The 17,594-nt window shown below is 32.2% G+C and overlaps 2 protein-coding genes and 1 pseudogene across 3 annotated transcripts in view; all 3 read right to left on the bottom strand.

The window, feature by feature from the left end:
* LOC132178260 (protein ACCELERATED CELL DEATH 6-like) overlaps positions 1 to 17,594 on the bottom strand; it is a 42,222-nt gene that overhangs the window by 24,150 nt on the left and 478 nt on the right. The gene's annotated exons all lie outside the window — the stretch shown is intronic.
* On the bottom strand, positions 2,386 to 6,312 carry LOC132178948 (DNA-directed RNA polymerase V subunit 7 pseudogene; annotated as a pseudogene). Its single transcript, XR_015911846.1, has 2 exons — positions 6,164 to 6,312; positions 2,386 to 3,056 (listed from the first exon to the last, which is right to left on the bottom strand). The product of XR_015911846.1 is annotated as a DNA-directed RNA polymerase V subunit 7 pseudogene (transcript).
* LOC132176928 (uncharacterized) lies at positions 8,660 to 15,812 on the bottom strand. The gene is made up of 3 exons (XM_088515204.1): positions 14,823 to 15,812; positions 13,378 to 13,932; positions 8,660 to 9,394 (listed from the first exon to the last, which is right to left on the bottom strand). Exons 1-3 carry the CDS (start codon positions 15,739 to 15,741, stop codon positions 8,763 to 8,765), a joined length of 2,106 nt encoding a protein of 701 aa, XP_088371330.1. The 5' UTR covers positions 15,742 to 15,812; the 3' UTR covers positions 8,660 to 8,762.

Genomic DNA, 17,594 nt, shown 5'->3' with positions numbered 1-17,594 from the left:
CATAAATGGAAAATGATTTTTTCCATTGTAAATTCCTTCTAATCTTCTATTTAGACTGGGTTGAAAGCAGTTCGTCAAACCAAGTTTAGAGAAAAACTCTTTCTAATTTAAAATATAGTGGATAGCCTGTTAAATGACATTTTTGTGAGTTTTTTCAAATTTTAAGAGAAAAGTCAAAGTTGAAGAGATGAATAAGAATGCTCTAATTTGCTTATTGTTGAGACAAAATAATTCTAGGGATTCCCAATTGAGTAGAAAATAGCATAATAAAAAATAATATAATAGTTTTTAGGGTCATTTCAAAAATAACATTCTTCTAAAAATTCTGTGAGACTTATTTGGCCGGGCCCGGCCATGAGGATTACGCGTGTGTCATCTTTTTCTTTCTTTTTTTCATTTTTGCACCAATCGATGAATCACATCAAGGTGGCTTTTTGCTTGGTGAAACATGTATATAAGAGAAGTGAAAATTGATTGTGGTACAAGTAAGGAATCAAAGCAACTCGAAAAAGAAAGTGTAGTAAAGTAAAGTAGTGTACATTGTTGTTGTGGTCTCAAAAGAGTGAAGCCCATATGGAACTCACCAAATGAGCCCACCATCTTTCTTCTTTTTTTCATTTTTGCACCAACCACAAATTTATTAGCTTGGTAAAACGTAATCTGGCAACAGGAATGCGTAGCAGAAGTAATGAATCAAAGCAAATGCGAATAAGATGTTATACAGCGAAAGACATTGTTATGGTCCTACAGTACACGGAGCTTTAATTCTTAAAATCTGGAACATTGTAGTTCAGACAGGATCTAAATTCCTTGCACATCTTAGGTATTCCGGGGCTACGCACTTTTGTCTCCTTAAAATGAATAGTTTTTTTTTTTTTTTTTTTACATATCCACACAAGAGAGAGGGGAAATTCGAACTAGTAACATCCACTTTATTAGGCGTGGTCCCAGTTGAGTTACCTCTTGAAGACTTAAAATGATAGTTTTAGACTTTCTTTCTACCACTTAAAAAAAAAAAAAAAAACACAAAATTGCTTCCAAAACTAAGGGTAAGGCTAATTTAACTTTCAAAAATTAGCATTACCCCTAGTAGAATTTTTTCGCATATCCTAGTTGCCCACCCTCAACTAATCATTATGGGCATCAACATTATTACTTGGGCAAGCGAAGAAAATATTTAATCGTTTCAAATTTCAAACTTTTGGTTGCATAAATGAATTTTAGAAACTTAGGTTAAGAGACATACTCAATGAAGAAGACGATTGAAATGGGGCATTTAAATTCACAAAGAAAATGATTGAAAGTCTATATATGACATTTCATTAAATCACCATTTAAACGTATTGTTTCATTAAAACTTGGAAAAAAAGGTAAAACCTTTTAAAGGCAATCTTCAGCTATTCAGCGTGAGTCATAACCTTTTTTTTTTTTTTTTTTTAATGGTTAAAAAGTGAATTGTGAGACTTTTGGAGTTAAGAGTAAGGTGAGGTGATTTTTGTCTTTTTTGAATTTTTTATTTCCTTCTCATTTTTATGCCGTACACAGAAATGGAAGGGGCAATTTTTTGAAAGTTAAATGTGCTTGTGTGACTTATAAAAAAAAGTACTTGTGTGACTAAAAAAACTAAAAATTGTACTTGAGTCAAATTAAAGCTAATATTCAAAAAAAAAAAAAAAAAAAACGGATTATATAGCCCACATATACAAAAAAAGTTAAAAGACTTAAACTATGTTTCCATTCCACAATTCACAGAGGTTGAACAAGAATATAGCAGTGCCAGAGCAAATTTTGGATCAGTTTTGATATTTTTTTTGGAGTTGTACACTAAAAGAAGAGTAATGCTACAAGTTTATTTTATGTTAATCTTGTATTCGTCAAAGAATAATGTAGCTCTTAAAATTATCATTGAACTTGTGATTAATCATTATTAAATTTTGATTAAATTATGATTTTAAAAGCTACCTTATTTTTTGAGAAATACAAGGACATCTAAAAGACTACATATAAAACAAAGAAAAAGTCAAGCTTCTCTTTTTTAAAACAATTTCTCTTTCTTGAAAAGTTTTTAAGAATATAATCAAAATTTTACATTGATTTACTTTTAGAGAACAACAATAATTCTATTGAATTCCAATAAAGTTTTAAAGGAGCTCATGTTAAGAGGAATTTAGAAAACTTATTAGTAAATTCTTGCTTAAGAACAAAAATTTATAATTATCATCCTAATGTTGGAGACCAAATCTTAAAAACAAACATATCCAAGGGTGGAACTAGCATTTGAAGTTAAAAGGGTAAAACAAACCAAAAAAAAAATTAAAAATTTGGGTAAAAATATTATTTTAAAGGATGACCCCAAGCCGCCATGTAGTTTCGCACTTGAGCATATCTACTAAAGTTAAACATAATTTAAATCATTTTGCCTTTGAAATCATCTACAAAGAAACATGCTCATGCTGTGTTTCTTATTTATTTACACGTCGAATTCATCGGCTCTAGACAATGAAATAGGTCCAAGGGAATCACCTTCTATACCGGCAAGCATCACAAATTCTTTTGTGAAGTCCCCCCTTTTCTCTATCCATCTCACACCAAGCACCATGAAACACACCACGACGTCATTATTCTCTATCTTTGCAAGCTCATTACTCAAAAAGACTGGATTTTTTTCCCCGGCAACATACTGGTAATTTGGCATTTTCCGGGCTGAGATAAAAGCATACTTAATAGGTCCACATCTAAAGAAGACCCCATGCCTAAATATGCGGTGAACAACTCCCTGTAAAATCTCTCCCTTGAAAGGTAAGAAGGTACGGCAAATTAAAGACTACGGGGAAGAAAACATCCCCTGACTCATCCGCAACCTCTCCTTTGCCTATGCACTTTAAGCTGGTTACTGCAAGAAAGTAACCATGATCCTTGCTGGCCTTTTCATTCAGCAAGTCCTCCACCAGGCGTGTGATGATGGACCTCTGGGAAACAAGTCCATTTCTATCCAAGTTTTCCGCGAGGACAGCCACATCCCTGAGCAGTTCTACTTCACAGAACATAGCCGAGATCTAGTCCACAATGAACAAAAGAAATAGGATTATAAAGATTGTTTCGCACAATTAAACAACCAGATTCTTTTAGATAACGCATCATAAAGAAAGGTTTCCAGCGATCAAACCAGAAAATCAATAAACCAAACCATTAAAACAAAACATGCCAGGATAATCCAAGTCAGTTAAAGGGATAACTTGCTTTACACAAGAAATTGAAGAATCTCTCCATAAACATATTGGGGAAGTATTAGGGGGTGGGCAATAGCAACAGGCCAACACAGAGATGGCCATCTATCTCATTGTCAATTGATGGAAAGATGTAATGTGACCAAAGTTCCAAACAATTAAGTCCCAGTTGATTACGAAATTATGGTGTCTAGTCTACTCATTTCACTTCTTCTCAAGCTTTGTTTATTTAATATTTATGATTAGCAATTACGATACACCTGAGACAACCGAACATGATATTTGCAACTAAAAATATATATATATAAAGAAATTTAGCGTGGATTATGCTTCAACTCTCTGTGCAATAATGACCTCTCCCATCCTTCCCTCGTCCTCCCTTCCCCTATTTCTTTTTCTATAGAACTACAAGATGACTTGTATCATTATGTATGAAACTACAGTAATAATATGCATACAACATATAAATATGATCAGAATTTCCGATGTGGACCCACCATGTTGGCCTCAAAAGGTAACACTAAATGTCATGTAGTCGCAACAAAGAAGTTTTCACCAAGTGAGGCTCATGGGAACTATGAAAGTTAAAAATAAATAAATAAATCCTTCCTGCACAGGAGTTTTTCAATCATTATCCATACTATATTTTCATAAGTCAATCAATTTCTTACTTCTTTCACATGCGAATAAAAGCATTGGCAAAGTTTATACATGAAAAAAAGCATTCAGATGCAGATGTTAAGGGATGCCACAATCATCTGTAGTTATAAAGATGCTAGAGTTGAGACCATAAAATTTACTAGGCCAAGCAAACTAAGCAGAGTTGTAGAGATTGTACAGGTACATATATTTAGTATAGTTTTAGTACTATTGTGAGGAAACAAACTCAAGAATATCCCATTACAACCCAGTTAATGATAAAAATATTAGCAGATTCAGAATGGTATTTTTTTTTTTTTATAAGTAAGCAGATTCAGAATTGTTGTGTGTAAATCCCAAAATGGAAACTCGAGGGTGACACAACTAAGCAGGGCATAAACTTCCTGCATGGTATGCAGTAATATGGTAGATCTACATGAGTATGCAAGTTGGTTTGTGCAACCAGGATCAATGGACCCAACCTGGCCTAGCCAATTTATCTGTTTGTTTCCTTTATGGTTAGAAAATCAGTACCAACTTATCACCAGTTTAGATTACAGATTTACACATTATTGGAACTATCCAAACCAACTACCAACAGGTTCAATGAATTATAAAATAAGAAAAAAAAAAAAGAAAAAAAAGAAGCACAAACTATGAATCGTATTTATCATTGAGAAATTGATATTTAATTATGTCATCTCGACCCTAGTTGTCTTTTTGTTATCTAGATGCTTTTAAGGACTAACCTCAAACCTTAATCTGAGAGGTTCTTTTTGTTTCAGTTTTTATAGTGCAATTCCGTGTCAAGAAAATGAGAAATGATTTTTGCCATTTTTCTCCCACACTAATATTAGACATATACATAATTGGAACATTAAATCTAGCTGGCTAGATTGTTGCCATCATTAGACTTGCAGAAGGAAAAATTTCAAAATCTAGGACTAAGAAGTCAATGACTAAACTAGGTAGCATGGCATGAATTGCCTTGTCCTGATGTCGCCATTTCCTCTAGTTTCACATTTTTTTTTTTCATACTTCTTCAAACATATCTTTTCTTAATCCAGAGTAGGGGACTTCATGGAATCAACGGAACCAACCAACTTGCACCAATTGCAGAAGGAAAAATTTCAAAATCTAGGACTAAGAAGTCAATGACTAAACTAGGTAGCATGGCATGAATTGCCTTGTCCTGATATCGCCATTTCCTCTAGTTTCACATATTTTATTTTCGTACTTCTTCAAACATATCTTTTCCTAATCCAGAGTAGGGGACTTCACGGAATCAAGGGAACCAACCAACTTGCACCAATTGATGATAATACAAAGTAAACATGCATCACATTCGAAATGAAAATGAAAGATATCAAATACCATATATTTTATATTTGATTAGAAATGGTTATCAAAGCATTTCTAATGTGGATGTCAGGAGAAAGTTAAATTCTGCAAACCAAACATCACGAAAGTAAGAGAAAACTAAGTAGTTTTGTTTGCACATCCAAACATGAGGTAAAAGAGATTGATATGAAGGAGGACTCCAAAGAAAGGGAGGCAGTTTGTAGCATTTTAGAAAGCTACCTATCAACCCAATCAATTCGATGAAAGAAAAACTAGTTCTATTTGGGTAAGGGAAAAAAGAAAAAGAAAGAATGAAAAGCAATACCCAAGCTAAGAAACTTCACCCTGGAATCAAATTATTAACCATGAAAAGTAAAACTTCAACAGAGATTTGACATGCTCTGTTTACTTGAACATGGATTTAAAGTTTCAAACTCCCATTTCGAAATGGTTTTTTGACAAAGAAACTGATTCTATCAGACAACCAAATCTAAAAATTCTAGTCAGTAAAGCTTCCTTGAACAAAGGCACCACTTGGTTGGCACAGACAAAATGTTGAATTTTTTCATTTCTATGCTTCAACTGACATTTGCGCGTTTTGCGGTTCCTATCTGATTTCAACTTACGTAATTAAATACATATGGAACTGTATGTCCTATCAGTTACTGCGCCGCCACTTAGAATTAGCAATTAAAACTTGTCAACTCAAATCTGGAGAAGTAACAAAGTTTCAAAGTCAATTTCAAAATATAAAAATACCCAATACACAGAAAGCTTCACAATTCTTGGAACCACCCAACTTTAAACCAAAGATACAAGGACCCAGAAGAAGAAGATAACCCAATAATCAATCTAGTGCATAAAAGAAATGTCATTCTGGGAATGAAAAGCAACCCACTGGAGCAAATTTTGATTAGAAGTAAAGAAAAAAGAGGGAAGGGTTTAAGAAAAAGAACCTGGTTTTAATTTTGGAGAAACCCTGAAAGAGCTTGGGGGAGATGTGGGGGTGGAATAAAGAAACGAAGGGGAAGGTTGAGGAGGGTCCTCTTTCCGTGACGAAACTGGGTGAGACAACGCAACACCCTACGCAGCCTGGATATTCTCCGTTATGGAATGATACAGTGCGCGCCTCGAACCTGTGTTTGGCAACTCGGTTATCATAACCTTATCTTGCAAAATTCGTAATTCCGTTTTTTGGGGCAAATAAATGATAATATTAACATTAATAAAAATAAAACATAGGATAGGAACCCAACACCATAAAACATGTTAAAAAAATCGCAAAGACGTTTTGTAAAACATGTTAAAAAAATACTTTTTTTATTAAATATTTATTATGAGAAATGGTAATTTTGGTTTAAATTCGCGCATTTTCAAATAAGTACTCCTAGCTTGCTTTTTAAATCATAATGCTTAGTGCTTAAAAAAACAATTCTTTGCTCTAAAAAGTTGACGAAAAAAATTTAAAAATTAGGTTTTTTTTTTTATTTTTTCTTTAATTTAATTTATTTTTTTATTTTTAACAAAAGCTTTATTTATCAATGGCAAACCACCACTAAGAATGGCTTCTTCTTTTCTTTCTTTTCATTTTTTTCTTTTTGGTATCATTAAAAAGTTAATTGTGCTTACATTTAGAAGGATGATGCGACTCACAAAAAAAAAAAAAAAAAAAGGAAAAGAAAGGATGATGCGTGAGGTACATGTATCAACTTATTTTTATGTGAAAAATGATGATTGGTGTCAAATTTTGATCATATTTCTTTCATATTATTTTATAAATCAACCATTAGATTTGTAAATTTATGGACTCTATATAAGTCAATGGTGAACCCCACAAATCTAATGATTGATTTATTGAATTTGTGGACTTATGTAAACATCATAAAAGTCAATTGTAGATCTCACAAATCTAATAGTTAATTTATTGAATTTGTGAAAGAATATGAAAAAAAATCAACAAATTATTAATACTAATAATTTATTTTTCTGTGTGCGCACATGCAAATTCCAGCTGCATTTGGGTGCAAAAGGTTTGGTCATTGCTTTATGTATTGGATCATACTATGCATTTGAAAACTCAATATGAACACCTTTGGAAACAAAATCATTCTCTTTTTCGATTGAGTAATTCTCAGCCATACGACATTTACATTATTTATAGAAATAAATAAAGTTTAATATGGAAATAAGGGTAACAAGCAACCAATTGTCCGTTGAATGAAGAGACATGCTATGCGTCCCACCTATGGATAGTATAGATTTAATAGTACTGATTTTGAAAAGTGTGAAGATGAGATAAGGACCAAAGGATACAAGAAGATTTGGAAATATTTTCGAGATCCTATCATCACATATTGAATGCTAATTCTAGTATGTTGCAAAATACAACTCGTTACAATTTTTTTTTTTTTTTTTTGGAAACACAACTTGTAGTGTAAATTTAAAGGCAATTAGTAGGAAACTGTCTCAAAAGTACATGAATTTTAATTTTGAGATAAATAGGGCTCAAGTTTTTAATTTTTAATGGATCTAAAATTTGACCAAGTGACTAGTTTTCCTCTAAAAAAGAAAAGAAAAGAGAGGAATAGCTATTTCTTGAGCAACTGAAAAAGTTTTCCAAAAAATCTCATTATTATTATTATTATTTTTGCAAACCTAAAAAAAAAAAAACAAAAACAAAAAACAAAAAACCTGGCAAAGAGCTTATTTTTAATTTCTAATACATGGTAAACAAAACAAATCATTCAAGACACAGTTGAACTAATATATTCAAATAAGAACCATTTTAATTTTTAAGTTAAAATTGGAATTAGAAGAACCCGAAACTACAATAAAACATATTTCTTTTTAATAGAGAAGAACACCGTTCCTTACGTCTATTTGCAAAGACTCCGCTAACTAGCCAAATTACATAAAGAACATTAAACAAGAACTATTTTAATTTATAGGCTAAAACTGGAACTAGAAGAGCCTTAATTTACACTAAAACGTATTGCTTTTTAACATAGATGAACATCATCCCTCATGTCTATTTACAAAGGCTCCGCTAATTAACCCAAAGAAAGAACACCGACAATAAAGATATAAAATCATGTTGAAAGCAATTTTTCCAATTTTTTTTATTTAAAAATTATGATTAATACTTTATTATATATATTTTGGGTATTTTAGTAATTTTGGTACAATTCTAATGAGAGAAAACGTATTGTCACTAAATTAAAGAATAGAATTAGATATTCCATTCTATCTTTTCTCATTCCCAATAATTGCTATTATTTTTTCTAATATAATAGTCATTTCACGTACCAAACGAAGTGTTAATAAGGCATTTTATATTTTTTTTTGTCCAATTTTTAAGAGCATAAATGCCAATTGACATTTCTTCATGCAAGTCCAGTATGAATTTGATAGGTTTATCATGCCACATATGCAAAGTTATGCCTAAGAGATTAAAATAGTAATAACAAAGAAATGAACAGAAACTAAACAGACTTCCAGTACCGCCCTTGTCTTAGTCCCTTAAAAATTAAAATGATTATTTACATATAACTTATTTTAATCAATTTCTTCCAATTCAAAAAAGTCGGATAATCGTTCGAAGGATGAGGTAAAACGTCTTCCAAACACAGTAAATAAGATGGCGAAGAAGGTTAAGCCAACGATACAGTTGGCAATGGCAAGATCATGGGAAGGCATTAACACAGCATATGTGCCTGTGACAAATGCGAGTCCCATTGCTACCATTGCCCCCAAAATGAGGATGAAGGCCAAAACGACAAGTTTCATGCGACGCTTTTCATCATTAATACCCTCGTCGAAAAGAAATGGCATCAACAGGTGAATGAAGACAGCAGAACTCGACAATACCATGGATATGGTATCCGTAATAACAAACGCTTTGAAAGCAACACTTCTCCTTAAAAGTGCAGAGCCTGAGTGTGAGCCTTCTCCTCCAACGAATCCACCAGGCATGGTAATACATGCTGCAAAGGTTACTGTTGCAATCAGTGCAACCACTACCAAATGGACTTCAGTTGCTTTCTGCAACATTGATAACATTGATTTCCGATCTTCTTTTTTTATGTCCTTTAACTTCTGTTTCCACGAAGACACCCTCGTGGCTTGGTCTTCGTAAGTTATTACCCGTCGACGTGATGGACCCAATGCCTCCCGAATTTCAACCATCTGTGTAATATTTATACTGGTATTATTAGGAATTTTTATATAGCTTGTAATAAAAATAACACGTATAATATTTTTTTTATTTTATAAAGAGATTTAATATGAATTTTTTATTAGGGTGAATTTTCTTTTGATGGTTTATTTTGGATTTTTATATGCCTCATGATCAATAATTTTTTTTGTTTTTTTGTTTTTTTTGTCAAAATATGAAATTTGTTGCTGAATTATGTGTCAGAGTTTAATTTATTTCTCGAAACTATTAGTTATCGTAATTCAATTTTTGGAGTTTTAAAACATTAATCGATGATGTGGTAGATATATGTTATATATATAAAGATTCTCTTATAATGTTGATGCAGCACATGAAGCTATACAGTATTAAATCCCCTACTCTAAATATAGAAAATGATAATATATATGTAGAAACAAATTATTTAATCAATAAAAAAAAAACAGTAAAACAAGTAGAAACTATTATAGTCCCTAATGTACATTATCAATTGTTTTTATAGATTTTTGTTTTTTTAAGACCAACAAATTAACATACAGTCATAGCCTAACTGCTAATATTAATCAGGCATATGAAATGATTCTCCATTGTGAAGATTCAACCCTACACCCTAATACATGCATTGATCACTTTAAAATTTTCTTAAACTATTGAACCATCACCCTATATCCTTTATACTCTTAAAGGTGAGAATGCTTAAGCCATTTGACTTGTGTTGGTCCATGACATGCGCCTTATGACAAAGTCAATTATACTTCTCAATGACACAATATAATCATCCCTTTCTAATTAAAATTATGAAATTAGCCCTTAACAATTCCACCCTTTATCCGGTATATAAATGGCAGGCTGAACTGGACTGCCAATTTGGAGTTAGAAAGGGTTGGAAATGGGGCCCATGACTCAAGCAATGGCCCAATCGGACGTCCATCATCGTGAGTAGCCCATGGGCCGAGCTAATTTAACTTTCTTTTAGGGCTCATTGGTAAAGGCCATGTCACATGGAAGCTGGAAAACAAATGTTTTACTGATATAAATTTTACGGTGCATTTGATCCAATAATTTCACTCGTTTCTAAATAATATTGTTGTCTTGTAGATGTCAAGTTTTGCAGTGCGTTAAAAAAAACAAAAAATTACAAAGGTGAAAAAGGAATGTTTGGTAAAGTTTTAAGAAGCGTTTTGACTTAAAAACAAGTGTATTGGGTTTTGAAAAAAAAAAGTAAAAATTGAGAATTAAATTGGTGGGTGTTATATTTGAGAAGAAAAAAAAGTTGAGAATTGGTTTGGTAAAGGTTTCAAAAGTGTTTTGTAAAAATTAAAAATTGAGAAATATTTTTTAAGGATAAAAGGTAAAATAATAATTAAAAAAAAAAAAGTGTTGTACCATGATAATAGTGTCATCACAATGGTGATAATTTGGCAGCCACTACGGAGCCGCAATAACTGTGTGGCCATTGCGGGGTTGCCAAAATCGTTGGTAGCCACTGCATGGCCACCAAACAATGGTCGTCGCCATCATGTAGTCACAACACCACCTCAATTTTTAAAATATTATTTTAACTACTTATTTTTTATAGGTATAATCAGCAGCCACTATGCCTTAAACAAAAAAAAAAAAAATTGTACATAGACAATTTGAACCCTTAAAAAATACAGTATTAAGTTTTTATTTTTTTTGAGAAAATTGTGTTTTTTTGTTGGGAAGAGTGTTTTAAAAAGTTTGCTAATGGTAGGGACCACATCTGAAAATCCATTTGTTATACCGTATTTGAGAAGAGTTTTTTGCATTTAAAAAGTAAAAAGTTCACCAAACACGCCCTCACATTTTCTCACCTTACACAAAAGGATACATTTTTGAATACACATGATTTAAAAAATCAAATCACAATTTTAAATTTAGATCTATGATTTTAATAAAAGCTTAACTGTATTTTTATTAACTGTATTTTGAAATTATTATTTTTTTAAATGGCAATTTTTGAAACCACTAAACTCAATTGGCACTTAATTTAGTAAAAAAAGACAAACACCCCATTCAAGGAAGAAAAATGATTATTTAGAGTATGTTTGGCAAACAACATTGCACCGTATTTGTTTGGTGAGGAAAAAAATAAGTATAATAATTAGTATAAAAAAGTAAACAAGTAGTATTGAAAAATAAAAAAATTTTGTTTTGTAGTAATTTTTTTATTTGAATAGTAGTAAAAAGTAAATGATATAATATAAATGTAAATGATGTGATATAAAAGTAAGAATATTTTTATGTTGATTTTTTTGAAGAATGAAATGAATTGTATTTGGGAATGTTAGTGTTGTTTAACAAACAAGGCCTTAAGAGTTAAATTAGATAGATTTGTAAAAATAGTTCGACATTTACTAATGTTTATTTAAATAAGATCGCTAAATAAAAAAATTATGTTTAGAGATTTTAAAACACATTAAATTTGTTTAACAATACTTTGATTTGAAATTTTCATGTATAATAATTCTATATTGACTTAATTATGGATTTGTTTTTTCTTAATTAATTCATAAGAAACTAAAACATTAATTTCTGATGTGGTAGATATATTATATATAGATAATAGAATCTCTTATAATGTTGATGCAGCACATGAGGCTACTGTTATTATAGAAAATGAGAATATGTAGAAACATGTTATTTAATACATTAAAAAAAAAAATAGTAAAACAAGTAGACACTATTATAGGCTATAGCCCCTAATGTACATTTTCATTTTTTGTCATAAATTTTAATTTTCTTAAGACTAATATAATAAGACATGTGTCCATATCAATTAAAAAAAATGTAAGAAGCACATGTTGTTAAAAAACATGTGCGGCTAAAGTACACATGTCACTTTATTATATTGATTTATATGAAATAGCTATAAACCAGTATGTAGCAAATTTTTGTTGGTAATATGTACTTATCACATGCTAAATGACACATATCACTTTATTATATTAGTTTGTAGCTAACTTTTGTTCTGAATTGAATTGCCAATTTGAAGTTGAAAAGGGTTTGAAATGGGGCCCACGACTCAAAGTCTTTTAAGCAATGACTCAATCGGAAGTCCATCATCGTGATTAGCCCATGGGCCGAGCTAACCCAACTTTATTTGAGGTAAAGCCCAGGTCACATGGAAGCTGGACAACAAATTTTTTACTGATATAAGTTTTACAGTGCATTTGATCCGGTAATTTCATAAATTAAACACTCGTTTCTAAATAAAATTGTAGAAAATGTCATGTTTTGCAGTGCGTTTAAGAAACAACGAAAAATTAAAAAGGTGAAAAATGAGGGAATACTTGGTAAAGTTTTATTAAGAAGTGTTTTGACTTGAAAACAAATAATAAATTAGGTGGGTGTTAAATCTGAGAACAGTTGAGAATTAGTTTGATAAAGTTTTGAAAAGTGTTTTGTAAAAATTAAAAATTGAGAATTATTTTTAAAAAATAAAAGTAACTTTTTTTTTTTTTTAGTTTTTCCCCAAAAGCAGATATATGCTTAATAAATAAATAAATTTGAAGTATGTTTCTGAGAGAGCATATAAATGAGTGATTTTAATCCATAATTTAGAGGTTATTTCATATTCATTTATAATTTTAGATGTAATTAAACAAAAACTAAAGAGATTTGCTTGGTTATAAATGGAAGAATTTTTATGGAGTCTTAAAAAGGAACCAACCACCATCTCCATGAAACCTTTTTTTCAAGTATGTTTTTTAGTGTGTATAGCTTACACTAAATAATATAAATGGAGAATACATTAATTAGGTAAAGGATTTGGTACCGTTTGTTAGTGAATAGTGATGGTGGTGTTGCCCTCTCTTGGGATGGGGGTGGGTACGTTGTGACAAATAATTGAAATAGTGGGGGTGGGGTTTTCAAAAATTGTTAGTGGGCCCCACCTCAATAACGAAAAACACAGGAAAATAAAGCAATATGTAAGATGAAAGATGAAATTATGTGTTACCTCTGTAAATGAACGTTTTACGGTTAAATAGATATTCCGCGCGTTGAGGTGCTGTTTGTTGAAGGCTATCTTGTCGAGTCGAGGGTGACTAACGAACTTCTTTAACGCTAATAATGATTCCGAAGAAGTAGTGGCACAAAAATGAAGAGGTGTATCCCCATCGGCATTCTTCTCATTCAAAAGGTTGTTGAAAGACGAATTTTTTATTATAATATCCACGACATACTCTTGGCGCGAGTTGCTGATCTCTCCTTTGATAGCAAAATGGAGTACATTCCAACCTCTGTTATCAACCAGTTCGCAACAATCTGGACACCTTTCTACAATCACCTTCATTGCCAAATAATTACCTTGTTGAGCTGCAATATGAAGAGGTGTCCTACCCTTTGTGTCTTTTATGTATGCTACTTCTCTATCTTTATCCAACAACAGCTCTACCATTTTGCTTGAATACAAGGGGACATGTGCAGCCAAGTGAAGCGGAGTCCAACCGTCATTGTCCCCTTCTCTACTTATACCTTCAATTTTTTCAAGAATTCTTCTGACCATATCTAAAATAATTTAAATATGTTAAATTTAATGATTTTCTAAATGACACAATTAAGCAAGACTTGTCAGGAGATTAATTGAAAAAGGTACTCAATGTAATTTATTAAAGTTTAGTTTCTACTTTCTTCATAAAATTCAAATTAACATTAATAATCTCTTGTATCAACTCCCTTCCATTATATCTTTCATGAGTTGAACTGTAACAGGCAAATGCAGAACATGGATTACATCAAGTTTCTATTTAATCTCCTAGGCCTTAATTTGTTAATTTTAATTCATAAATAGTATAAATTAATTATGTTCTCTACAGCTAGCTAACGTGGCTTTCGTTGCAACGTACTATATATGATTATTAATTATTATTAAGTGCAGAGGTAATTTCTTCTTTTAACAAAAAGTATATATAACCTGTTTTTCTTTTTTCATGTTGATTCATTAATCAATTAGCAATCACCAAAGATTTATGATTTGAAGCTAATAAGGCTGTTCCGTCATTGTTTAGAATGACTTTTTGTTAGATAGGTTTATATACTCAAATTACCAACATCTTAACTTATAATTAAAACGACGATATTTTAGATTGAACCTCTAACAGTGAAATTAATAAGGGAAACGACGATATCTCTCTCGGCATCTATGTAAAGTACAATAATCATATTGTTTATTAAAAAAATTGTTATGAAAATAATTCAATTTAGAAACTTAATTATATGATTGTTGAATTTCTATACCAGACATCAAGCGTCCTTATATATATTTCCTGAATTTATTATTTTTGGTCCACCACATAATTTTTATCAAAATTATAACAAACTTTAAGGAATTAAAGCTGCATTACTCATTACTAAATTAACAATGCAAATACAACATTGAGAAAATAAATAGGTAGTACCTGTGTCATACACAGACCGTCTGTAATGCGACATTACGGCAGCATGCAAAGCCGTCCTACCAAGGGGACCCCCATGCATTGGTGATTTGCATTTGTCTAAAATTTTGAACAACACATCGTTAAACCCTCTCTCGGCAGCTATGTAAAGTGGAGTCTCACCAGCATCATTAGCAGAATATGAAAAATCTGGGTCTTTACTAATCAACAATTTTACCACCTCAAGGTGATTATTACGTACAGCCTCATGCAAAGCCGTGTCTTTCTCTTTGTTCGTCATCCTCAGCAGTTCCTTTACTGGTTCAATCCCCTCTTCAAGGTCTTGATCATCGAGAGTTTGGGCACAATATTTGATTAGAACTTCCACTATGCCATCATGCCCGTACCTTGCCGCAATGTGCAATGGAGTTTCACATTTGGCATTCGCTTGCCATAACAGTGAGGGACACATTTTAAGAATTTCTTCCACAAAGTTGGTTGTTGATTCCGCTCCTGCATTGAGGGTTGTTGTTGATTCTGATCCTGCCGCACTGTGCAATGGAGTTTCACTTTTGGCATTGGCTTGCCGTAATAATGAGGGACAGATTTTGAGAATTTTTTTCACAAAGTTAGTTGTTGATCCTAATCGTCCAAAAAGGGTTGTTGATTCCGTTCCTGCATTAAGGGTTTTTGTTGATTCCGATCCTGCATTGGGGGTTGTTGAATTGGATCCAGAATTGAGGGCTGTGATGTAAATATGGAGGATTGTATTTTTATTTGGGGTTAGTAGAGACTCATGATTGATGATATCTTTGAAGAACTCGATTCTGCCTTCTGCTGCAGCATTGTAGGAACCATGATCCATGCAAGTGATGGTCTCTGTTTGCTCTGGCTGATTAGTATTAACAGATGCTTGAGATTCAAAGGAATTGGAGGGATCCATTCTTTGAATAGAGTACTATAAATATCTCTCCAGCAAGTGATGGTCCTCTACTAATAGCTTCTTTGCCTCCCCGTATACTCTCTGCTCTGCACTTCACAAATAGCATGAAGTAAGCACAAGGTCATGTGGAAAGCAAATAGTAATTCAAGGAATTTTAAAAAGGAGAAAGTGCACGGAAATTAACATGTCATCCCCTTGTAGACCTTGCATAAATCGATCATATGAAAAATAAAAATAAAAAAAATTCTTTGGGCGTCTATAGATAGGCTATAGAAACCAGAAGTTTTGTTCATATGACTTAATAACGTCTAATTTGTTCATCCAATTCAATTCCCCTTCGTCCAAATGTTGCAGGTGTAGCACATACTCCAAAAAGTATTGTTCATTTACTCTAAGGGTGAAAATGTGGTTATAATTAATGGTTTTTAGCTAAAACGGTTAATCACAACCGTATAGGCGGTTAGTAAAATCGGATAATCGCTTCTGCTAAGCGGTTAGCAGTGCGGTACCGTTAGCCGCTTTTTAAAATGAAAAAGAGAAAGAAAAAAAAAATAGAAAAAGTCAAAATGACGTGTTTCATATATATATGGGGTTAACAGTTTTTTATAACCCCCTTTAAAAGCGGTTAGACAGTTAATCGTTAGGGCGGTTGGCCTACCCGCTATTTCAGCCGTACTCTAATGACAATTCATGATGGCATAAAATATGCGTATTAGTAGGGGTGAGCGGTTGCAGTTAACAATTATTACCTTTAATCGCTTTTCTGTCTTAGGTGCATTTATAAATAACCACTGCATAAGCGCTTTTTTAAAAAAATGGGTATTTTCAGCCTATTTTGGTGTTTCGAGCCTTAGTTGAGCCTTATTTTAAGACCTATTTTAGATGATTTTTGGCATTTTCTAAATAATTAGACGGCTTCAAAATAATCAAGCTTAAGAATATTATTATTATTATTATTTTGAATAAAGATCAATATCATTAAACTTAAAACTGAAACATTACATCAAACGCACTAAAATGAAGTCGTTTTGTATATGATTTTTATTTATAATATATATAACATAAATAAGGGTACAAATAGCAATAATTAACAGTCCTGTCCTACGTGATTAATGATTTTTTACACCTAACACCGCCACCAATCTGAATCAAGCATCAAACTTGAAAAACGCTATGCCGACTCCAAAAACTTGCTTATCACAATTTATGCGGAATTAATACTATGAAACAATAAACAATTCAATCACCCAAAATATATAAAGCAATAAAGAGACAGACACAGATATATTTTGGTTACGAAGAGGAAACCTTTTAGAAACCGATCTAAAAGTAAAACCTCTCCGGGGCAGCTAAACCTAGGAAATCACTATCAAAAGATTATCCAGAGATTACAGACACTAGGAACACTTACAACCCTTTGCAAGACCCTGGCTTTGTAAGATCGACAAGCCTATAACTCGTCTCTTTACTTACAATCTTCTTCAACGTGATTCTCCTTTATCGGACCCTTCCAATTTTCAACCGTAGATTTATCAAATGAATAACTAAAATTCTAAGAGATTTAATTTAACGCTCACCACATATGATCTCTCTTAGCACAGCCTCCGATGAACTCTCTGGGGTAAAAAATTCGTGCCTCTTTTCTATAATGATGTATATATACCCCCGACAAAACCCTAGACTTAACCCACTTAAAATCATGTTTTTGGGCCTAAAACTTACGGGGTGTCCGGACAGGGCCTTGTGGAGCAAAAATAAGGTTTCTGGAAATGCGGTCCAGATCCGGGGAAGGCCTGTCCGGACGGGACATGCAATGGGTGAAACAGCATTCTGGAAATGCCGTCCAGTCTTAA

The sequence above is a fragment of the Corylus avellana genome, chromosome 4 (genome assembly GCF_965113065.1).
Source record: "Corylus avellana chromosome 4, dhCorAvel1.hap1.2, whole genome shotgun sequence".
NCBI lineage: Eukaryota > Viridiplantae > Streptophyta > Magnoliopsida > Fagales > Betulaceae > Corylus > Corylus avellana.
The sequence above is the reverse complement of the archived record's forward strand: the minus strand, read 5'-3'. Positions and strand labels throughout refer to the sequence as shown.

What these genes read in the sequence shown, in the direction of transcription:
- LOC132176928 (XM_088515204.1), bottom strand. Translation starts at nt 15,741, where the DNA reads ATGGATCCCTCCAATTCCTTTGAATCTCAAGCATCTGTTAATACTAAT. An exon ending in ACGGTCTGTGTATGACACAG is followed by an intron (nt 13,933 to 14,822) that starts GTACTACCTATT and finishes AAATTATTTTAG; the next exon opens with ATATGGTCAGAAGAATTCTT. An exon ending in ACGTTCATTTACAGAGGTAA is followed by an intron (nt 9,395 to 13,377) that starts CACATAATTTCA and finishes TAAATATTACAC; the next exon opens with AGATGGTTGAAATTCGGGAG.